The sequence below is a fragment of the Marmota marmota genome, unplaced genomic scaffold, assembly GCF_001458135.2.
Source record: "Marmota marmota marmota unplaced genomic scaffold, marMar, whole genome shotgun sequence".
Classification (NCBI taxonomy): Eukaryota; Metazoa; Chordata; class Mammalia; order Rodentia; family Sciuridae; genus Marmota; species Marmota marmota.
Genome location: NW_026000102.1, coordinates 1,811,668 through 1,835,746, shown reverse-complemented (window position 1 = coordinate 1,835,746; position 24,079 = coordinate 1,811,668). Strand labels below are relative to the sequence as shown.

The 24,079-nt window shown below is 47.4% G+C and overlaps 2 protein-coding genes across 3 annotated transcripts in view; both read left to right on the top strand.

Moving 5' to 3' along the window:
* The first annotated feature begins 412 nt into the window (after positions 1-412).
* On the top strand, positions 413-16,048 carry Pgd (phosphogluconate dehydrogenase). Its single transcript, XM_015501409.2, has 12 exons — positions 413-488; positions 1,781-1,960; positions 4,477-4,542; positions 5,375-5,493; positions 6,912-6,981; positions 9,035-9,169; positions 11,108-11,297; positions 13,547-13,677; positions 13,844-13,977; positions 14,715-14,814; positions 14,966-15,088; positions 15,186-16,048. The coding sequence occupies exons 1-12, from the start codon at positions 444-446 to the stop codon at positions 15,303-15,305; spliced, it is 1,413 nt and encodes a 470-aa protein (XP_015356895.1). The 5' UTR covers positions 413-443; the 3' UTR covers positions 15,306-16,048.
* Positions 8,934-24,079, top strand: part of LOC107155508 (peroxisomal membrane protein PEX14) — a 212,374-nt gene continuing 197,228 nt past the window's right edge. For both annotated transcript variants that reach the window (XM_015501407.2, XM_015501406.2), the window contains exons 1-2: positions 8,934-8,945; positions 9,104-9,110. The gene's annotated coding sequence lies outside the window, so the exon portion shown is untranslated. The remainder of the gene's footprint in view (positions 8,946-9,103; positions 9,111-24,079) is intronic.

The window sequence follows — 24,079 nt, the reverse complement described above, 5'->3', positions numbered from 1 at the left end:
GGTCGGCTTGGTCCTCTCCCTCGCGGGTCGCCTGCGCCTGCCGCGTGGGGCCCGACCCGCACCTAAGGCCGGGGAGCTCCCCACGCCGCTCTCCGGACGCGGCCTGGGGCGGGTCCCTTCTGGGAGCGATGGAGGCATGGAGGCTCCCATCCCGCGGGGACCGCTGCGCGACCGCCTGCTGACCAGACCTGACAGTGCACTGCGCCTGCAGTGAAAGTGATGGCCAGAGTCTGGGCAGGAGCGAGGCTTCGCGGGCGCTAGCGCCCATTGCAGCTCAAGAGGTCCCGCGGGGAAAGGTGCCTGGCCTCACAAGGGCAGATGGGGAGGGGTACGAGGGAAAGTCGGCCACCAATCCCGCCGAAGTGATCAAGTGGCACTGACATTTTTCTTTGTTCTTTCTCTGGCTTTTCAGAGCTGATATTGCACTGATTGGATTGGCCGTCATGGGCCAGAACTTAATTTTGAACATGAATGACCATGGCTTTGTGGTAAGTGGTGGGGACACAGTGCCTTCCCTGTGGATCCTCCTGTGCATTAGCACAGTCAGCCCAGTTCCCAGATCCTACGGAATCCGAATGTGCTTTATTCAAGATCGCTTTTGCTTGCGGCTCATGGCTTGCTTTTTTTAAAGTTTTAGTTGTAGGTGGACACAACGCCTTTAGTTTATTTGTATGTGGTGCTGAGGATCAAACCTGGTGCTAGGCAAGCGCTCTATCACTGAGCTACAACCCCAACCCTTTATTTCTTATTTTGAGACAGGAACTTTTTAAGTTGCCCAGGCTGGCCTCGAATATGTGATCCCCTTGTCTCAGCCTCCTGAGTTACTGGGAGTACAGACATACCCCATCAGCATTTATGGAATTTTTGAAAAGAAGAATTGTCACTTTAGTTATGGGTGTGGAAGGGTGTGCTTTAGAGGAAGAGGACTCCTGTAAGGTTCATTATCTTAAGTAGAGATGAATGGAAGGGAGGAGAGCTCCTGCTGGGTGTACAGCTCTGATGCCCTTTTTGGTGCTGGGGATTAAACCCAGGGTTCTGCACAAGCTGGACAAGCCGCTCTACCACAGGGCTACGTCCCCATCCCTTTAAAAAAAAAAAAAAATTGAGATGGCTCACTTGCAGTTCTCAGCCTACCCAGTAGCTGGGGTTACAGATATGTGCCACTATGCACAGCTAGAGCCAACCTCATTCCCTAGTGAGATCGGGGGAGAATGAATTTTATTTTATTTATTCATGTTTTCTGAGACAACTTCTCACTGTGTTGCCTAAGCTGGCCTCAGATTCCTGGCTTTATGATCCTCTTGCTTTAGCCTCCTGAATTGCTGGGACTACAGGTGAGGGCAACCAGTGAGATCTAAATGTTATTTCTAGATACTCAAGTGGCTTAGCTGCCAGGATTATCAGGGACAAAAGGGGTTAGGGGTGTAGCTCAGTGGTGGAGCACTTGACTTATGTGTGTTAAGCCCTGGGTTCAATCTCCAGCACTGGAAAAAAAAAATCAAATACAGAAACTGAACCCCATCTTCCTAGATTCAATTCTGATTCTGAACCAGTAGGGAAGGTTCAGCCTGATGTGCTGTGGGCAGTTGGTCTTTGCCTCGGTCCTCTGCTGTTGTGTCCCAACGAGGGGAGTTAACCACTGGGATCAGCCTGCAGGTGGGGGAGGGAAAGGCAAAGGCAGATGGGGCCTCCCCCACCTAGGGCTGAATAGAACTTGCATTGTCACTTGGTCTCTGGTCTCAGTGTGTCCTGTCACTAAGCCCGTCTTTTGTTGCTTTAGGTCTGCGCTTTTAATAGGACAGTCTCCAAAGTTGATGATTTCTTGGCCAATGAGGCCAAGGGAACCAAAGTGGTAGGTGCGCGGTCCTTGGAGGAGATGGTGTCCAAGCTGAAGAAGCCCCGGCGCGTCATACTGCTTGTGAAGGCTGGCCAGGCCGTGGACGATTTCATTGAAAAACTGGTGAGGCCAGTTGCTCTCAGCTGCTGCTTCTGTCACAGTTGCTGTTATGTCCTCTAGCTGTTTTACTTCAGAGATTTCTTTAGTTTCCATTTCTGGATATGAACTGTTCAGCTCTCTGTGTTGGTTAACTTGATTGGTGCTAATTAAGTACTAGTATATCCTTGGGGTAGTCAGGGTGGTAATAACTAGAGGACACTTAGGAGACATTTCAATAAGAATTTGGTGACTGTAAGATACTGAACCACAGCAGTCTATTAATGGTCTTTCTGTCTTTGATATTCAAAGAGATCTTACTAGTGTCCATTCCCCAACCCCACACAGGGGTGAACCCAGGCCTCCTGCCTGCCAAGCACAAGCACATACTCCACCACCAACCCCGAGGTCTTGCAGTTTGATTGCATAATACAACAATTCTTAACGAGTTGTATAATTTAGTATGAACCATAAGAGATTTCCTTAGGGAATCCTAGGAACTGGGTACTTATTTTGTACCAATTTGTTGGCTTTAGCACTTGTATTTTTTGAGGGGTGCTGGCGATTAAACTGAGCCACATCCCCAGCCCTTCTTATTTTGAGACAGGATCTTACTGAGTTGCCCAGTGTGGCCTCAGACTTGCAATCCTCGTGCCTCAGCCTCCCAAGTCACTGGAATTACAGGCATGCTTGCTCTGCTAGCAGTTATATCTCTTTTAAAAGAAAAAATAATACTCATGAATGCTGGGAACCAGGGCAACTAATTTATTTAGATACTCAAAAATGCTACAGTAACAGCTCTGAAAAAAAACAAGGCACTACTGCCCAACATGTAGTTGTAAGAAAGGCAGAGACGAGCAACAAAGGGAAGGGGAAGGGTTTTTTTGTTTGTTTGTTTGTTTTGTCTTTTCTGTTTTTTTTGGTACCAAGGATTGAACCCAGGGGTACTTAACCATGGAGCTACATCCTTGGCCCTTTTTATTTGTTATTTTGGGACAGGGTCTCACTAAGTTTTTTAGGGCCTTGCGTAGTTGCTGAAACTGGCTTTGAAACTGTGATCCCCTGCCTCAGCCTCCTGAGCCACTGGTGCCAGGTTTCTGTTCTGGCGACTAAAAGGCTCAGGGGTCACTCCAGGTAAACTGGGCTGACTGGGCTGTGCAAAATAACCCCACAAGAGACACAATACCGTTTTCTTTGGGGTCGCTGTGACGGCTCCTCTGACCTTAAGGGTCCGCAGAAAGAGAGCGAGAGCACGCGCTGACCCCTTTTATTGAGGAGAAGCTGTTCAAATGAGGCGAGGGGTCAGCTTTCAGGGGCTGAGTCTATCTTCATGATGTCACTGTCAGCAGGTTGACTGACACCTGGGTAGGCCACACCCAAGGGCACAGTAAGAGGAGGGGACACACACAAGGCCCTTCCATGGAAGATTCTATCCTAAACAGGGCAAGGGGTTAGATTACAAAGGAACAGGTGAGCGTAGCTTCACCCATGGGGCTGTAGCAAGACACACCCATGCACAAGACACCGACCCTCGAACCCAAGAAGGGTGGGGAAAGCTCTACCACATTTCTGTGACTGAGCACCTCAGCACCCAGCTGGGGAGTGTGACTCAGTCAAGTGCAAGGTTGGTCTCCCAAAACTGGGATTACAGTTGTGTGCCACCACGCCTGGCCTCAAGCCTTCCTTTTTGAGAAAGTGGTGTTAACAGTGGGTTTTCAACAAGAAGAGGAATTTGTAATCACTGTGCTATCATTTTTTAAATAAATGGCCTAGAAAGGAAGGACTCTGTGATAAAGAAAAGATATACCGAGCCATTTGTGTAGTGAGAGGCCAAGCTGCCCATGTCTAGCTTCAGACACAGTGTGCTGTGTCTTCAACATAGGAAGGTATTACAGGTGGGAGGGGGGACTGAGCAAGAACTAATGAAGCTCGCCTGCTGGGTGCTCTCTGGGGGTGTTGTTGAATTCTTCCTGCCAGCAGCAGCTGGGGAGCTGCATTTACCCCGACACTGACCCACTGGGGGAGTATTGACTTGAGCTTGCCTCTGGTGCAGCACAGGTTATACTGGAAGCCTTTTCATTTCTTAGAGCTAGTCCTGCCCCTAGACTTTGAGTTTGTATAGGTGGTACCCATGGAGGTACAAATTTTCCAGGTAAGTTTTATTTTTTGTAAAGTCTTTCATTTATTTATTTGGTTCCACGGATTGAACTCAAGAGTGTTTACCACTGAGCCACATCCCCAACCAACCCTTTTTATTTCATTTTGAGACAGGGTCTTGCTAAGTTGCTGAGGCTGGCCTCGAACTTGTGATCCTCCTACCTCAGCCTCTTGAGTTATTGGGATTACAGGTGTGAGCCATCACATCCTGCCCAGCCTTACACTTTTAAGCAAGGTGTAGCTGTAGCCATAGAGGATTGTTGAAAATTAAATAATGTATGCTTTTTCGCAGTGTTTATTTGGGATAAATTCTTGTTTGTTTAAAGTGGCCAAGGTACATTTTATTTCTGTCTTTGGTCCACCCTAATGCTAATGTCTGATTACAGGTACCATTGCTAGATGCTGGTGACATCATCATTGATGGAGGAAATTCTGAATATCGGGATACCATAGTAAGTGTTCTTCAGGCCAGCTCCTTACACGTCTTGACAGCACTCTAGAAAGAGGTGTCCGAATTGCTCATGTGACACTATGGTGAACTGCCCTGTGGTCCTGATAGTTTGGGGCTTGGTGCTGGTATGCTAGTACTCAGCCTTTTCCTGCTTAGACACACCTGATGAACAAGGTTCTCAGTCACACCTACAGCTGGGAATGACAACTGCGTAGATTCGGCAGGCTGTGTCTGCCGTCCCCTCCCTTTCTGTTAGTGCGTAATGTGTTTGAGAACCTCTGAGCTGACGTCCTGGGCATCCTGCGTGGTCGGAGGCGCTGAATGGCGGTAAGGCGTGCTTGTGGTCAGCCTCCTCTGTTTTGTTTGTGGGTTTATTTTGGCACTGGGTATCGTACCCAGTGCACCCCTGGGTGCCCAGCCCTTTTTTTTTAACATTGAGAGGTCTCCCTAGGTTGCCCAGGCTGGCTGTGAACTTGGGGTCCTCCCTGACTCAGCCTCCCGAGTGGCTGGGATTCCAGGGGTGCGCCACCGTGATCAGCTAAACCCACTCTGAATTCAGTGCGTCTCACTGTGCGAGACCTTTTCCAGTAAAGTGTGTGGGGGGGTGGCTTTATTATTTTCCCCCAAGGAGACAGGATAGATATCTAGAATACTCCTCGAGCTATTTATTTGTTTTTAATGGCCACACTGAGGCGATTAAGGTTCCGGATACATCAGTTATTCGCAGATCTGTGGGTCACTCCTGGCAGCAGGGGATGTCTGGACCTGCCTTGTACCTCATCTCACTCACTGGAAGGAAGTTAATTTTTTGAAATTGTTTTTCTCTCTTTCAGAGGCGATGTCGAGACCTCAAGGCCAAGGGAATCCTGTTTGTGGGGAGCGGAGTGAGTGGTGGCGAGGAAGGGGCCCGGTACGGCCCCTCACTCATGCCGGGAGGGAACAAGGAGGCGTGGTGAGTTCCCTCGGCACCACCCAGAGCAGCTCTGAGCCTGGCCTCTTCCTCCTGTGCCTGTATTCCTCTGACGTGGTGCCTGTGCATGCGCCACCCTTGCCCTCCTTCGCTTACTCCCTGCGAGACGATGCTGGGGGGTCCTACAGGCTTGTCTTGGGCACTGACCATGGGAGTCAGGCCCACTGTCAGCTCGTGTGGTCTGGAAGTGACTCCAGTAATTGCGAGTAATGGGAAAGTCTGATGAGACCTGGGGAGGAGGCAGACATTCTTTTACTTGGGGGGAAAAGCCAACTTGACGCTGTTCACTCTGCTCCACCTAGAGGAAGGGGAGGGCTTTGCTGGGTGGACTTGGGATGCGTAGATCTAAGAGGTGGCAGTGTGGGTAGGAAGATGCAGACAGAGGGACGCGAGTAGCAGACCATGCACAGCGTGGGTGAGGCAAACCCTGCTGCCCAGACGCAGGAAAGAGGAAGCCAAATGAGTGCTCAAAGCAACAGTGAAGGAGGGACCCTGTGGCGGGGGGCGGGGTGTGTGTGTGTGACTCCGGGTGAGCCGATTCCCAGGTACCCCGGAGCTGTATCAGGTAAGCGCAGGACCACTGACAGCTAACCCTGAGCCGTGGAGGGTTGATTTCAGAAGATTGTCTTTAAGTTATCTCTGATGCGTGAGTCTGGGAGTCTCTTCAGCATGTTAAAATGTGGAGGTGGAGAGCCCTCCTGCTTGTCAGAATCTTAAACACCCCAACCCTGGGGTACCTGCCGGTGGCTCCTGGAGACTTCTGGGGTGCAGAAGTGCTCCTGTCCTCGGGCTGCTCTGGTACCACAGAAATGGCCCTTTCAGGGCTGGGGGGTAGCTCAGCGGCAGGGCGCATGCCTGGCAAGCATGAGGTCCTGAGTTCCATCCCCAGCGCGACAGAGGAGTAGGGGAAGAAAAAGAGAAGTGGCTCCTTCCCCTGCAGGACGCAGTAACTGTCAGTGGCGGTCAGAGGTTCAGGTGTGCCCGTTGCAGCCCAGTCCTGGGTGAACCCTGTCGGATTTTGTGTCTGATGAGGACTTTCTTTGGAGGTGCTGGGGATGGCAGCCAGGCCCCTGTACGCTGGAGGTGACCACTCTGCCCGGGTGCTACGCCCCAGCCTACTGAAGCTCTGAGGCTTTCCTGGTCAGCAGCGGGTAGGGCAGGGAGGGAGTTAGTGGAGCTCTGGAAGGGACCATGAGGAGCTGCTTGCTCTCCGAATAAGAGCGGCTCTTAAAATGTTGCGCAGTCTGTCTGGACTTAGATGGACGGCGCAGGATCGTGCTGTGCCTGGTCTTAAGGAGCTGTCGTGAGGCCTGCTCATTCTGATGCTGCCGTGGAAATTTCTCCTGGTGTCTGTGTACGCGCACGCGCATGTGAGCTGAACCACACCATTCTCTCCGCAGGCCTCACATCAAGACCATCTTCCAAGGCATTGCTGCAAAAGTGGGAACTGGAGAACCCTGCTGTGACTGGGCAAGTTCCGGGCCACCCTGGAAGCCAGCTGGCAATGCGAGCGTGTCTGAGTGTCGAGTCAGAGCTGAGTGCAGAGCACCTTGTCATCCCAGTGGTTAGCTGTGTGACTCGAGGCCCTGGCTGATGCTGAGCGCACGCCTGTGTCTTTATGCCTGCATGTCTGTTGGCCCTTGCAGGGTGCCGAGCGGCATCAGCTGTTTTATGTGCTGCGGTTATTATTGTAGTTTTATTTGAGGTGAGGCTCGAGGGACGCACTCCCTCCCGGGCCTGCCAGGGCCTGGGGCATGGTGACGCAGCCGTTTCCTCAGGGGACAGCATGGGTGCAGCCTTTGCCGAGGGTGGAGAGTTTGGCTGTGAAGGGCTGAGCAGTCTTCTCCTCTAAAGGGCTAGAAGGGACTTTTGTTCCTTGACTACACCGCAGACACAGTGTGGCGAGAGCAACTTCTGCTTGGATACACCTAAGATAAGTCACAGGACACAGCAGACTGCACTGTCTGGATCAAGCCAGGTTGACCTTCATGGCTTCCAGGGGTAGGCTCAGGTCTCCGAAAAAAACGTTAAGAGACTAAAGCAGGCGCCCCTCAGCTCACTGTTGAAGTAACAGGAAGGGTGAAGCAAGATGTGATTGGCCACAGCGCCGTGTGGCCAGTGTCACCATCAGAAGGGGCTGGTCAGCTAGTGGGAACCCAGGCAGATGAGGTCTCGGTGAACAGCCATGGTGTAGATCCATGTGACCACAGGGAGAGACCCCACTCCCCAGGCAGGTGCATCCCTGTCGTGCAGGTGGTGCGTGTGACTGCAGGCCCTGGGGCCAGGCAGGATTGGACTCCTTACTTTGTGCTTTTAACTTGCCCACAAGACAATTTCAGAAATTTTGGCTTCCCAGGTAGCGTATCTGTAGGGACAGAATGTATTGATCTTGTCACCACTAAGATCCCTTGTTAAGTTTCCCATTGTAAATTCAGATTCTGTGTTCTGATTTTACTCCAACATCCAGGATGGGAGCCAGGAGAGCACACTCTAGATGTCCCAGGGTTGGGCCAGAATGTGGCACCAAGGCCATTATCCTCAGCAGTCATTACAAAAAGTACAATTATGTCCAGAAGAAAGTGCAAGTGGTTTAATTAGCCTGTTTATTTATCTATGTGGTCATAGCGTAGTTGGGCACAATACCTTTATTTATTTTATTTTTATGTGGTGCTGAGGATCGAACCCAGGGCCTTGAACATGTTAGGCAAGTGCTCTACCGCTGAGCCACAACCCCAGCCCTAGCCAATTTATTTTAACCTCCAGTTGCCAAAAAAAAAAAAAAAACATTTGGGGCTGGGGCTGGAGCTCAGAGGTAGAGCGCTCGCCTACCATGCGTGTGGCACTGGGTTCGATCCTCAGCANGGGTTTGGTGACGAGCAACTTGTGTAGATTGATACAGCAGGAGTGGAAGCCGTTTTTTGCAGGACAGGAGCAGTATTTATACATTCCACACAGCTTATCTAATTAGCATAAACTAGATACATCAGTCAACCAATCAGGAATCTCCACACTTAATGGCTCGCTTTTGTTACTTCTCAAACCACTCCCTCTGGCATTTTGCCAGGCACCATCCAGACTTGTTTACGAACTCTAACATTCCCCTGGCAAAATGCCAGGTGTTATTTTGACTTGTTTACAGACTCTAACAGATATTGTGTCCACCTATAACTAAAAAATAAATGTTTTTTTTAAAAAGTGTAAGTTCATGAAAAAGACAACTTCTTTTAACCTGTGGGCAGGTGCTGGGAGGTAGCTTTAAACTGCAGTCAGAAGACACGGACTAGAGCTGGAGAACCCGGAAGATCCCTGAAGGCCTTTCTTTATGGGACAAGTCAGGGATCAGCTTAAATGACATTAGACTGAATGAACTGAAGCTGGCATTGCATTGCTGTGTGATTTGGTGTCAAATACTTATTTGCTTCACGTTTGCTCTTGTTTGTATAGAGAGGGAGCTTTGCCGTCAGGACTTCTCGGGTGTACTGTTTGTGCCCTGAAGGTCTCTTGGTGCTTTCTGTCGTCACAGGTCGGGGAGGAAGGAGCTGGACACTTCGTGAAGATGGTGCACAACGGGATAGAGTATGGCGACATGCAGCTGATCTGTGAGGCCTACCACTTGATGAGGGACGTCCTGGGCATGGGGCATGAGGAGATGGCCCAGGTAGGTCCAGGGCACTGCCCCGCATGCAGGGAGTAATCACTGCCTGAATGAGAGGCGCTGGCACCCGCAATTAGCCCTTCCTCCTTCCTGGTCTCCGGGCTGTCTGCTGGTCTGCGTGGCCTCAGCTAATTTAAGGGAAGCAATCAGTAATGGGACCATAAACTAGGATAGCTGTGGCGAAGCAGAAGTTCCAGGACCTGTTGGTGAGCCCACACACGTCATGCTGCCCTCCTGGACCCTGCAGTTGGGCCCCCTGGGAGGACTGGCTTCCTTTGCCCGTCAAGCTGGCATTTGCTTTTTTTTTTTTGGTAACTAGGGATCAAACTTAGGGACACCTGACCATGAGCCACACCGCAGCCCTATTGTATTTTATTTAGAGCAGGGTCTCACTGGGCTGCTATTAGCGCCTCGCTGTTGCTGAGGCTGGCTTTGAACTCCTGGTCCTCCTGCCTCAGCCTCCAGAGCTGCTGGGATCACAGGGGTTGCCATCACTTCTGGCTGGGATTTGCTTTTTGAGAGTTAATTTAAAAGTCGGTCCAAGTGGAAGCAGAAGCAGTTCCCTGGCATTTTGTTATGAATATATTCAAAGAGCGGAAAGGGTCCTAGCGTGGGTGGCACCCTGCTCTGCGCCGCCTCTGCCAGTTTCATGGATTCGGTTGCATTGCAGTCAACTGCAGGCAGAGGCGCTGCTTCTAAGTCCTTCAGCAGCATGAGGTGAACAAACATAGGAAAGTACGTTGATCCACCAATCATAGAGCCAAGGCCCTTTTTTTTTCCTGACTTTTCCTGAAGTGCAGGGACAGAGCCCAGGCTTCCTGGCTGCTGTGTCTGGGCCCCAGCCCTGGCCAGCTCCTCACCCTCTCTTCTCTTTACTGTAGACTGTTTTGCTCACTTGCCTTCATTCTTCCCAAAACATTTAAGTTTCCATAGAAGTGGTGCTTTTCCTTTTGTATTCATATTTAATTGGTTTACATACTTAGTGCATTTATTCAATAAACATGAATGTTTAACTACATGTGGAGCACTATTCTAAATTTTGAATATAGCCGAGCTAGTGGCACACACCTATAATCCCAGCTACTCTGGAGACAGAGGCAGGAGGATCTCAAATTCAAGGCCACCTTAGTAACTTAGGAAGACACTGTCAAAATGAAAGATTTACATGAGGGGTGGGAGGCTTGGGGTGTTACTCAGTAGTGGAGTGCCCATGAGTTCTGCCCCTAGTACTGCAAAAACAAACAAATAAATGTACAATAGTAAAGGAAACAAAGTCCTTAGCCTCATGAGCTGGGAAGACAGACTTTAAATGAAATTATATAAAATTTGCTAGTGATAGGTGTTAACAAAGGAAAGAAAACTGGGGTAAGAGGTAGGATTTGGGGGCTGGGGATGTGGCTCAAGTGGTAGCACGCTCGCCTGGCATGCGTGCGGCCCGGGTTCGATCCTCAGCACCACATACAAACAAAGATGTTGTGTCCACCGAAAAATAAATAAATAAATATTTAAAAAAAAAAAAAAAAGAGGTAGGATTTGTTTATCTGTTTATGTTTTGAGTTGCTGGGAGTGGAACCCAGGGCCCCACCCATTGCTGGGCAAGTGCGGCACCACTGAGCCCCACCCAGCTCTAGAGGCGGGTTTCGGGTCTGGCGGTCTTTAGGCTTTCTGGGAGTGACGTATGTTCGGAAATCCAAGTGAAGCCAGGAGCTTGCCCCTGAGGAGGGAGCGGCTCTGTGATGAGAAAATCGGGCTTCCCAGGTTGACACCGCGCACAGCCGAGGGATGTAGGCACAAGACTCAGTGGGCAGGAGTGGACGCTGACAGGCCTCCTGCCAGAGCTGCTGGCCGCAGTGTTGGCCATGTGAGCACAGGACGGGGCAGTGGGCAGCAGGAGTCAGTGGGGACCCGCCTGCCTCTCCCTCACTCTCTGCTCTGCACCAGGCATTTGAGGAATGGAACAAGACAGAGCTGGACTCATTCCTGATTGAAATCACTGCCAATATCCTCAAGTTCCAAGATACGGATGGCAAACATCTGCTGCCAAAAATCAGGGACAGTGCGGGGCAGAAGGGCACCGGGAAGTGGACCGCCATCTCAGCCCTGGAGTACGGCGTTCCCGTCACCCTCATTGGTAATGTCCTGCTTTACCCCTGAGCCCTTTGGTCCCAACGTTGGGTCTTGACATCCTTCAGGAATACTGATCTAGACGGATCTCTAGTCAGCTTTCAGAGTTTTGTTTTTTCGGTTTTTTTTAAGTTTTGAATTGAACCCAGAATGCCGACCACTTGGCTGTATTCCCAGTGTTTTGTTTTGATTTTTAATTTTGAGACAAGGTCTGGCCTTGTACTTGGAATCCTCCTGCCTCAGCCTCCTGAGTTGCTGGGATTACAGGTGTGTGCTACGTTGCCTGGCATCAGGCTGCTTTTTTATTTTTCTGCACATGAGAAAACTGACAGTGTGAGAGGCTGACCCTGCTTCCGAGTCTCCCATGATCCTGTTGTCCTTGTGGGCTTTGGGATAAATGCAGAAGTTCCTGTCCTTCCTGGTCAATTTTACTTTTGGTTTATTTTAGCATTTGTGATTTAGTCGTAGCCAGTGACCTAGGATCTCTGTAGTGGGGAAGGTAACTATAATTTTCGTAGAGAAGTTCACAGAATAACATGTTTATGTACTCAGAATATTGTGCAGGAGTTTTCTCCCAGATATTAAAAAAGTAGAGCATAGTCTGTATATTTGAATTCCTTGAATATCCTTTTCTTAAGTTCCTTCCTCTTTGACGTCTAGAAGGAAGTTGCAATCCAAGCTAAACATCAAACTCAAAAAGACAGAAATAGCAAAAAGCAGAAGACAGAGGATTAGGGAAACTAAATGCTGGTTCTTAAGAATAAAGCAAGAGCCAGGTGTGGTGGTTTCACCAGTAAGCCCAGCTGCTGGGGAGGCTGAGGCCAGAGGGATCGTAAATTCAAGGCCAGCCTGGGCAATTTAGCAAGACCCTGTCTCAAAAGTCAAAAAAGGAAGGGCTGCGTTGTAGCCCAGTGTTAGAGCGATTGTCTAGCATGTGTGAGGCACTGGGTTCGATTCTCAGCACTGCATATATATATATATTTTGTGTGTGTGTGTGTGTGTGTGTGTGTGTGTGTGGGTGTGGTGCTGGGGATTGAACTCTGAGCCTTATGCATGCAAGGCAAGCACTCTACCAACTGAGCTAAATCCCCAGCCCAACAACTAAAATATTTTTAAAAAGTTAAAAATGGGCTGGAGAGGTAGCTCAGTGGAGGAGCACTTGCCCAGCACATCTAGGACCTGGGTTCAATCCCCAGCACTGCAAAACAAAATGCAATAGAGGTACTTGTGATGAGACTGGAAAGAGGAATGAAAGCAGGGGCCACGCCCATGGAGAGGGGGTCGTTGCTCCTGGCTGAAGGTCTCCCCGAGGCCATACACTTTCCTGTTTGCTGCTCCTGATTCCAGGAGCCCTTCCCCGTCTCCTCTCTCTCCATCTCCTGAAGAGTTTGCCTCACCTTGGGCATGCACTGGGTGGCAAGAGGCAGGCAAGGAAGAGGGGGGTCCCTGGGTGGTGAGCTCAGGGAAGTGAGTCTGATCTGGCCAGACTTAAGTAACGGGAGAGTTGCCACACTCCCACTGCACAGTCCCTACGAAGCTTCCTTCCACAAATGCTAAGTCATCCTGAGTGTGCCTGCAAGGAAGGAGAGTGGTTGGGCAAGGGCAGGCCAGCCTCAGCAACTTAGTGAGATGCTTTCTCAAGATAAAAAGTAAAAAGGGCTGGGGATGTAAATCAGTAGTGGGGCACCCTGGGTTTGATCGCCAGTACCAGAAAAACAACAACTAGAAAGAAATAATTTTTTTCTTTTAAGGGAAGACCAATATTGGGTAAATATTGAGTAATTCTGAATTATAGCTGTTTTGCTCCTTCATCTTCCTCAAAACTCCCTTCGAGTCTCAAGTTGGTCTTTTTTTGAATATTTATATTCATGTTGGGAGACTGATGGGAGGTTTGGATGTCAAATGAACTGTTCAGACGTTTTTATAAAAATCTATTCTGACCAAGGTTGAATTTTGTGGCCAAAGGTTGAAATCTGAGCTTTTTTTTTTTTTTTAGTGTATATATATATATATATATATATATCTTTGTTATTAATTTATTTTTTATGTGGTGCTGAGGATCGAACCAGGGCCTCGCATATGCTAGGCAAACACTCTACCACTCAGCCCCAGCCCCAGCCCCAGCCCTTAAATCTGAGCTCTTTTAAAACTAGGGTTTCTGGCCGCCACCCTTCACCCTTCACCCCCTCCCCCGCTCCCTCCTTCCTCCAGTTGGTGTGAACTTTGCTGATGTCCCCCACCCCCATGCCTCTGCAGGAGAAGCCGTCTTTGCGCGGTGCTTATCATCTCTGAAGGACGAGAGAACCCAAGCGAGCCGAAAGCTGAAGGGCCCCCAGAAGGTCCAGTTTGCGGGTGATAAGAAGTCATTCCTGGAGGACATTCGAAAGGTGGGGCATTCGCTGGCCACAGGCTTCAAGGGTCCCTTGGAAGGTGGTGGGGCAGGGCAGCTGGCAGGAGGCACAGAGGTCAGCCCCGTCCTGGCCCTGGACTCCAGCCTGTTCCTGTACGGTGCGGGGGTTGCTTTGCGCGCTCACAGGGCCCCGTGTCCTCCAGGCCCTGTATGCATCCAAGATCATCTCCTATGCCCAAGGCTTCATGTTGCTCAGACAGGCAGCCACTGAATTTGGCTGGACCCTCAACTATGGTGGCATTGCCCTGATGTGGCGAGGCGGCTGCATCATCAGGAGGTGAGCGCGTGGCCCCCTGGGGCTGCCGGAGGGCCGGGACCTCCCCACACCTGGGGCCACGAGCACCGGCACATGTGGGTTACTTTTGTCCCATGCAGCCAGCCCTTGGTACCAGCGGATTCCACACCTGGGGATTCAACAGTTACAGATTGAAAACGTTAAAAAAATACATATATATTGAGTCTAGGGCTGGGATGTAGCTTAGTGCCAACTACTAAGCATGTGCAAGGCCCTGGCCCAGTGCCCAGTGCCATGGAGAGAAACCCGTGTCTGTGTTGAACACACCCAGGCCTTTTTCCTGGTCTGTTCCCCAACAGTGTGGTATAGCAACCGTTCGAGCAGCATTGACACTGCAGTAGGTATTTGGTGTGGTACATCATCCAGAGGGGAGTTATCGCTGGGGAGGATGTGCAAGGTCACATGCAGACATTAGGCCATATAAGGACTTCAGAGTCTGTGGATTTTGGTGTCCGTGGGGTCCTAGAACCCTGCCCTGTGCAGACTGAGGGGCAACTGTGCTGAGCTGCTGAGTGCCTGCCCCGTGTCTCTGGCCTGGCCTCCCCAGGCTTGGGCTCTGTACTTTTTACTGACCTTTCAGCCAGCCCTGAGGGGTGGGGATTGTGACTCTGGGCTCTTGAGGGCAGACATCAGTCTGTTCCCCTGCCTCCTGCCAGGCATTCAGCCGGCTAGGGTTAAGATCCATTGATTTTTTTTTTTTCCCCCCTCCATTATTTCAGTGTATTCTTGGGAAAGATTAAAGAAGCCTTTGATCGAAACCCAGAGCTGCAGAACTTGCTGCTAGATGACTTCTTTAAGTCGGCTGTTGAGAACTGCCAGGTACCTAACTAACTGAGAGCGGTGGCCTGTGAATCGTGTTAGTGGGTTGCACCACTGGGGCATCTGTTTCATCTGCCTGTGAAAGTCTGTCTTAGAGTGGAATCTGTCCCTCAGAATGTCCTTTGTCCTTGACTTTGCTTTCTGTGTGCAGGACTCCTGGCGGCGGGTGGTCAGCACCGGGGTCCAGGTGGGCATTCCCATGCCCTGTTTCACCACTGCCCTCTCCTTCTATGATGGATACAGACACGAGATGCTGCCAGCCAACCTCATCCAGGTAAGCTGCGGAGAAGGATTGGAGGTTCAACTTGAACCTGGCTGGTCCTGAGGGTCCATGCCTGCATATCACCCTCACAACTTAATTTCTTTTCTAGGCTCAGCGGGATTACTTTGGGGCTCATACCTATGAACTCCTGGACAAACCAGGACAGTTTATCCACACCAATTGGACAGGCCATGGTGGCAGTGTGTCATCATCTTCATACAATGCCTAACGGAACTGTCCTGCTCATGTGATTATGTGCACCAGGACATTCCAGGTGCCACATAGCACTCCTCACCTGGCCCTTACCCTGTTCTCTGCTCGGACTTTCAGCCCAGTGTTCAAGCAACTCCTGAAAAAAGCCAGACATTTATTTGTAAAGTAGTTCTGAGAGTCACTGTGCCCTCTGCCTTGCTCTTGAGACCGCCCAGGAGCTGGCCAGATGTGTGGCAGTGTGAACCACTCCTTGAAGCAGCTGTTGCCAGCTGTGCCCTGCGTGTGGGTGAGGCAGCAGCTCTTGGCACATGGGGAAGGGGCTCATGGGGTTTGATCAAACTGGAAGCTTTATATTCTGCAGCGGAATTCCCTGTACCCTGCTCAGTCGCAGCCACCTGGATTTATTCCTTTCCTCTCTGAGTCTCACCTTGGCCACACTGAGCCGTTACCTATTTAGCAGAAAGCTTTGCAGTGATTTTATTACATTTGGATTGAGTTTTTCCTTGTAGCCTTGTAAATTTTTCCTCTTTCTTTTCTTAAAAATAAAGAAGAGACTCCAGAATAGCACAAGGAACACCAAATTAAGGGTAATGATCAAATGTAGTGGGAGATGGGAGAGTCCTTCAGGGACAGGGCCTTCGGGTTACATTTCCTTCTTACCTTGGGCAACAGGTACATGGATGTTCGTTGTAACATTCCTTTTACGCCTTCTTGTCTGTCACATGCTTCATAATAAACTTTTTAGAGAATTCTACTCAAGTGCCAGGCTCGGCGTGGTCTGGTCTTGTCCTTTCCCACGCCCATCTCTGTGGCCCGGTCAAGCCCTGCTTTGCCAAGGGGGTTTGAGCAGGTCAAGCCGCTCCTTGAACCAGGCTCGTCACTCTGTCTTGTTTACTGACGGTGTTAGGTGGCTGGGGCCTTGGGGCTGCGTCACGCCAGCAGTTTAGTTCCATTCCAAGATGATTTTTCTGGAATGCTTTAGAAAGTGGCCTGAGAATACTGAGAGAAAATGGTGTGTTTGAACAGCTGGGGTTTATCATTTGACCTCTGGCCCAATCAGAAGATTGCAGGGACAGCTAGAGCTGTCATGGAAGAGGTGTCCATTGATCGTCAGCTTAGAACTTTAGCCCAACCTGTGCCTCTCCCACTGCAACTCTGAGACAAGTTCCTCCTTAAGGGACATGAAAGCCTTCTGGTAGGTGACCTCCTGACCTGGCACTGAGGCAGATGGGAGCTTCCAGAATGAGAATGAATTCTTTGAAGAGGAACAGTAGTGCCACTGGGGGCTCTGTGTCAGAGGACCTGAAGGAAGGCTGACTGCTCCAAGATGAAATGCTAACCATCAGAAGGGGAACCAACTGCAGCCCCTCCCCGATAACTTGCAAGTAAGGAAGCTGAGGCAGGAGGATGGCAAATTTGAGATCAGCCTTGAGGGCTGGGGTGGTGGCTCAGTGGTAAAGCGTTTGCCTAGCACACATGAGACATTGGGTTTGATCCTCAGCACCACATAAAAATGAAATAAAGATATTGTGTCTACCTAAAACTAAAACATAAATATTTAAAAAATATATAAAAGGGGCTGGGGATGTGGCTCAAGCGGTAGCACACTCGCCTGGCATGAGTGCGGCCTGGGTTCGATCCTCAGCACCACATACAAACAAAGATGTTGTGTCCCCGAAAACTAATAAAAATAAATATTAAAATTCTCTCTTTCTCTCTTAAAAAAAAAAAAAAATATATATATATATATATGTATATATGTATATATGAATGAAAGAGATCAGCCTAGACAACTTAGCAAGATCCTGTCAAAAAATAAGTGCTGGGAATGTGGCTCAGTGGTACAGCATCTGCCTAGCATGGGTGAGGCCCTGCGTTCAACCCCCAGCACACTGGGGGAACAAAAAAAGCGGTGAATGGCGGCTGGGTTGTGGCTCAGTGGTAGAACGCTTGCCCAACACATGTGAGGCACTGGGTTCGATCTTCAGCACCACATTGAAAAAATAAATGAATAAAATAAGGTTAAAAAAAAAAAAGCTGTGAATGATGGAATTTGGTTTCAAATCCAACTCCTTTATTTGCCGAGTGGATTTTGGGGAAATTATTTACCATCTCTGGTCTCAGTTTCTCTTTGTAAAATGGGGCTAAGAGCACCAGCCTCCTGCAGGCTATTTGAAGCTGCTCCAAGAGAAAACAGCACAGTGCTTGGCCTGCACTGGGCACCCACGCGAGCGCTGGGTCCTGTCCCAGCACCCTCACCTCAATCCAGTACAACAAACCACTTGGCTTTAGTGACAGCCTCGCCCGATGTCTGGGATCCTGGGTTTGGGTCTGTCCTGCCCTCTTGGCTCCTTCTTGGATTTGCTGCCTCACATGGTCATTAGCCTCTTTGGATGTGTCTTCTCCTCTTTAAAAAAGGCTGAAACAACACCCATCTCAGAGCTGCTTGAGGGTTACCGACAGGCCCTTGGAAAGGGCCTGCCACTGCTCCCTGGTGAGTGTCTGCCTCCTGCTGAAGGTGAGGTCATTGAAGGTGGAGGTGGGCACAGGCTACCCTCAGCCAGGTCAGTCCTGCCCAGTCTGACTTGGGCATAGTCCAGTGGCTACTCCAGCAAAGGGTTTCCCTCAGGCAGAAACTGTAGACTTATCCAAAATAGACCATATTTTAGGTCACAAAGCAACTCTTAGCAAATACAAAAAATAAATGATATAATTCCTTGCATCTTATTTCATCCTGGAATGAAATTAGAAATTAACACAAAACCCTACAGGAGCTATATAAATACATGAAAATGGCACAATAGGGATTTGAATGATGAATGGGTAATAGGAGAAATTATAAAATTCTTAGACTTGAATGAGAATGGTAATACAACACACCAGGACCTCTGGAACACTGTGGAGGCAGTTCTAAGAGGAAGGTTCACAGCTATGAGTGTCTACATAAGAAGATCAGAAAGCTCCCAAAAAAACAACCTAATGATGCATCTCAAGGCTCTTGAAAAAGAACAAACCAATTCCAAACCCAGTAGAAGGAAGGAAATAATTAAGATGAGAGCCAAAATCAATGAACTTGAGAATAGTAATAAATAAAAAAATATAAAGGGTCGATGAAACAAAGAGATGGTTCTTTGAAAAGATAGATTCTTTAAACAAGATTGATAAGCCCTTAGCCAAAGTAACCAAAAGAAAAGGGGAGAAAAACCAAATTAATAAAATCAGAGATGAAAAAGGAGAAATCCCCATGGACATCTTGGAAATCCAGCAGATCATAAGGGACGATTTTGAAAATTTGTACTCTAATACATTAGAAAAGCTAGAAGAAATTGATACATTTCTAGACAAATACAAGCTGCCAAAACTGAATCAAGAGGACATAGAAAACCTAAACAGACAATAACTAGTAATGATGTACAAAGAACAATAAAAACCTTCCAACAAAGAAAAGCCTAGGATCAGAAGAGCACCTCAGCTGAGTTCTACCAAAACTTTAAATAAGAACTAATACCAATACTCCTAAATTATTCCATGAAAAATATTTTTTTATGGAACACTTATGAGTTCATTCTATAAAGTCATATCACCCTTTTACCAAAACCAGATTAAGGACACATCAAGGAAAGAAACTACAGACCAATATCCCTGATGAACTTAGATGCAAAAATACTTAAAATATTAGCAAATTGTGTTCAATAATAATATTAGGGCTGGGATTGTAGCTCAGTGGTAGAGCACTTGCCTAGCATGTGTGAGGCAGTGGGTTCATCCTCAACACCACTTAAAAACAAAAAACAAATAAAGGTAAAAATAATAATAATAATATTTTAAAAACTACACTATGACCAAGTTGGTTTTATTCTAGAGATGCAAGGATGGTTTAACATATGCAAATCAATAAATGTAACTGACCACATTAGCAGAATTGAGGACAAAAATCACTTAGTCATCTCAATAGATGTAGAGAAAGCCTTTGACAAAATTCAATACCCATTCATGATAAAAAAAAAAAAAAGAATTGAAAAAATTAGGAATAGAAGGAACCTACCTCAACATCATAAAGGCTACACAGGAAAAACCCAAAGCTGACCTCATAGTAAATTGGGAAATACTGAAAGCATTTTCTTTAAAATGTGGGACAAGCTGGGTGCAGTGGTGCTCGCCTGTAATCCCAGTGGCTCCGGAGGCTGAGGCAGGAGGATCGCAAGTTCAAAGCCAGCCTCAGTAAAAGCGAGGCACTAAGCAACTCAAGTGAGATCCTGTCTCTAAATGATACACAAAATAGAACTGAGGGTGTGGCTCAGTGGTTGGGCATCCCTGAATTCAATCCCAAGTGCCCCCCCCAAAAAAAAATCTGGGACAAGACAAGGATGACCACTCTCTTTTCTTTCTTTCTTTCTTTCTTTTTTTTTTTTTTGGTGGTGCTAGGGCTTGAACCCAGGGCCATGTGCATGCGAGGCAAGCACTGTACCAGCTGAGCTATATCCCCAGCCCAAGGATGACCACTCTCACTACTCCTATTTAATATAGTGCCAGGAGTACTAGTCACAGCAATTAAGCCAGAGAAGAATATAAAAGGGATAAAAATAGAAAAGGAAGAAGCCAAATTATCACTGTTTGCAGATGATATGATCCTATACCTAGAAGCGCCCAAAAAAACTTCACTAAAAGACTGCTAGAGCTAATAAATTTGGCAAAACAACATACAAAACTCCATAATTTTCCTATATACTAGCAATGAATCTGCTGATAAAGAAATCAAAAAAAAAATTCAATTTACAATAACCTCAATAAATAAACAAATAAATAAACTAGGAATAACTCTAACCAAGGAGGTGAAAGCCCTCTACAATGAAAACTGTAGAACACTGGAGAAAGAAATTGAAGAAGACCTCAGAAGATGTTCATGGATAGGCAGAATTAATACTGTCAAAATGGCTGTACTACCAAAAGCAATATACAGACTCAATACAATGCCTACCAAAATACCAATGACATTCTTCACAGAACTAGAAAAAACAATCCTAAAATTGATTTAGAAGAATAAAAGACCCAGAGTAGCCAAAGCAATTTTAAGCCAAAAAAGCAATGCTGGAGACATCACAATACCTGCCTTCAAATTTTACTACAAAGTTATAGTAACTAAAACTGCATGGTACTGGCACAAAAACAGACACATAGACCAATGGTAGAATATCAACAGTCATCTGATCCTTGACAAAGGTGCCAAAAACAGACACTCGAGAAAAGACAGCCTAAAAAACAAATGGTGCTAGGAAAACTGGTGATCCATATGTAGAAGAATGAGACTAGACACTTATCTCTTACCTTGCACAAAAACTCAAAATGGATCAGAACCTTGGAATGAGACCAGAAACTATGCAACTCCTAGAAGAAAACATAGGGTCAACTCTCCAGCTTTTAGGCACAGGCAAGACTTTCTCAATAGGACCCCTAAAGCTCAGGAAATAAGGCCAAGAGTTAATAAATGGGATGACATCAATTAAAAGTTTCTGCACAGCAAAGGAAACAATTAGAAATTTGAAGAGAGAACCCACAGAATGGAAGAAAATCTTTGTTAGCTACTCTTCTGACGGAGTTGATATCTCAAAAAAATTTACACTAAAAAATAAAAACCCAATTAATAAATGGGCAAATGAATTAAACAGACACTTCTCAAAAGAAGAAATACAAATGGCCAACAAATATGTTGAACAAATATTCAACATCATTAGCAATTAGAGACATGCAAATCACAACAACAATGAGATTTCATCTCATTCCACTCGGAATGGCAGTCATCAAGAATTCAAATAAGGGGCTGGGGCTAGGGCTCAGTGGTAGAGCTCTTGCCTAGCATGTGTGAGGTACTGGGTTCGATTCTCAGCACCACATATAAATAAATAAAAAAAGGTTGATCAACAACTAAAAAATTAAAATAAAAAAGTAAAAAAAAAAAAAGAATACAAATAATAGAGCATGCTTGTAATCCCAGTGGTTTGGGAGGCTGAGGCAGGAGGATTGTGAGTTCAAAGCCAGCCTCAGCAACTTAGTGAGGCCCTAAGCAACTTAGTGAAACCCTGTCTCAAAATAAAAAGGGCTGAGGTGTTCTTGGTGGTTAAGCTCCTCTGGGTTCAATCCCCAATACCAATAATAATACGTGCTAGAGAGGATGTGGAGAAAAAGGAGCACTTTTACACTATTGGTGGGACTGCAAATCAGTCCACTACTATGGAAACCAGTTTGGAGGCCCCTCAAAAGACTAAGCATAGAACCACCATCCGACCCAGTTATACCACTCCTCAGGGTCTATCCTGAAGAATTCAAGTCATCACAATGCAGTGATACATGCATACCCATGTTCATAGCAGCACAGTTTATAATAGCTTAACTACAGAACAGCCTAGGTGTCCATCAACAGATGAATGGATAAAGAAAATGTGGTGTATATACACAATGGAGTTTTATTCAGCCGTAAAGAAAAATGAAACTATGTCTTTGCAGGAAAATGGATGTAACTAAAGACGATTATGTTAAGTAAAATAAGCCAAACTCAGAAGGTTAAGGGTCATATGTTTTCTCTCATATGTAGAAATTAGAGAGGAAAAAAGAAAAAGGGAGGGATGGATCTTCTAAAGATCAAAGGGCGATCAGTACAGGACAGGAACCAAGGGGCAGGAGGCAGGGAGGGAGGGAAGAGGTACTGGGGAGTGATATTGGCCAAGTCACATTATTCTATTATGTGCATGTAGGAATATGTAACAACAAATCCCATCAATGTGAACACTATAATGCACCAATAAAAATGTGGAAGAAAAAAACTGAGGTGTTTACTTAAAAAAAAGAAAGACACTGTATGCTTATCAGGACTTCAACCTCAACTTCCTCCTGCTGTATGTGGCACAAAGGGGTCAGTAATAAAGACATGGGTCAGAGGGGATTTCTAAGCAGTCTCCAGGCAGGGGACCTGCAAGTCTTACCCATTCTTGGAGGCAGATGTGGGACCCAGCTTTTTGGAAGAGACCTGCAGCAAACTGTGTTTAGATTATATGTCACATGCTGTTCTAGTTACCCCTGCCTGGTGTGTAACACACCACCCCAAACTCAGTGATGAAAAATAACCATTTTTTTTATTATTCTCTTACTTTTGTGGGTTGGAAATCTGGAAAGAGGACAGGGGAAAGCTTGTATTTGCTCCATAATGTCTGAGGACTCAGCAAAGAGACAGCTGGGTGACTGGAGGGATATGGGGACCTCACGAGGGCTACCTGTTGGAAGACTCCCAGGTGGCCTCCCCGGTGGTCTTGGGCTGCGCAGACATGACATGGTGGCTCAAGGCTCTGCAGGTGAGGCTTCAGCAGAAGTACACCACTTGCACTGTGCTTCGCACCTGGCCAAGGTGCCAGTGCTAAGAAATCACACTGACTCAGCCGAAGCAACTACAACCCTCAGATTCAAGGGGAGGAAAATTAGACTGTCTGTCTAATGGGGACATGGCAGGGTTCAGAAGAGCACACCCGTCAGGGGACACTGTCCTGCCATCTTCAGAAAATGCCATCTTCCATGTGTGCCTCCTCTGGAAAGGAAAATTTGTCATATGGCAGAGCAAGGAAGTTGCCCAAGTTGGGGGTTTTCCTGAGAGTCTCCTGCAGTATGACGGTATATGTGTCAGGAGTTCAAGGCTAACCTTGGCAACTTAGTGGGACCATGTCTGAAAATAAATAAACAAAACTAGAAGTGTAGCTCAGAGGTAAAGCCCCCTGGGTTCAATCTCCAGTACAAAAAAAAGAAAAAAAGAAAAAAAGTTAGCTAACAGAGAATGTGTTGGGCACTGTTCTAAGGTCCCTATACATTAAATCATTTCATACTTGCCTCTCTGAAGTAGATGCTGTTATTATTTTAAATTTACAGATGAAGCACCTAAGGTTAAGTAACTTGTCAGGATCATGTCACTACTGAAGGACACTAGAACGTAAACCCCAGTCACCTGATACCAGAGTCCAGGCGCTTTGTCATCAGATTATCTTTCCTGTCATGTATACAATTCATATCTTCATTCACTTGAGAAGCAGAAAGTCCTACCCATTGATGGATACTGATTTTTTTAACTGCTACTGAGGATTGAACTCAGGGGTGCTTTAACACCGAGCCACATCTCTGACCCTTTTTATTGAGACAAGGTCTTGCTTAGTTGCTGAGGGTGGTCTCGAACTGGTGATCCTCCTGCCTTAGCCTCCTGAGTTGCTGAAATTAGAGTCAACAGTATCACAAGAAGGCACCACCACACCTGGCTTGGAGATGAATTTCCAAATTGACATTTCACAGTGCAATTTTAGGGAAAATAAATGATGAATTCTATTGATCTAAATATTCATGGTAAACCGCCTGGTGGCGCACACCTATAATCCCAGCAGCTCGGGAGACTGAGACAAGAGGATCGCGAGTTCAAAGCCAGCCTCAGCAACCGCGAGGCCCTAAGCAACTCAGTGAGACCCTGTCTCTAAACAAAATACAAAATAGGGATGTGGGATCCAACATGGCGGCGGGCGGAGAGGCAGCGCTGTCAATACCCCCTCAGTGATGGGGTCAGAAAGACGCATAGATAACGCTTAGATTCTACTTGCAGAGAATCTCCTAGCAAAATTCCACTGAACAGAGACCTGCTGGGAGTTACTAGGATTTTTGGAAGTAACAGTTTGCCTCAGACGAGTGAATCCCCACCACGAGACGCAGAGGTCCAGATCCGCCAGCTGCTGTCCGCTGTCCGCACGCCGTGGCGCGGCTGCCCGCCCG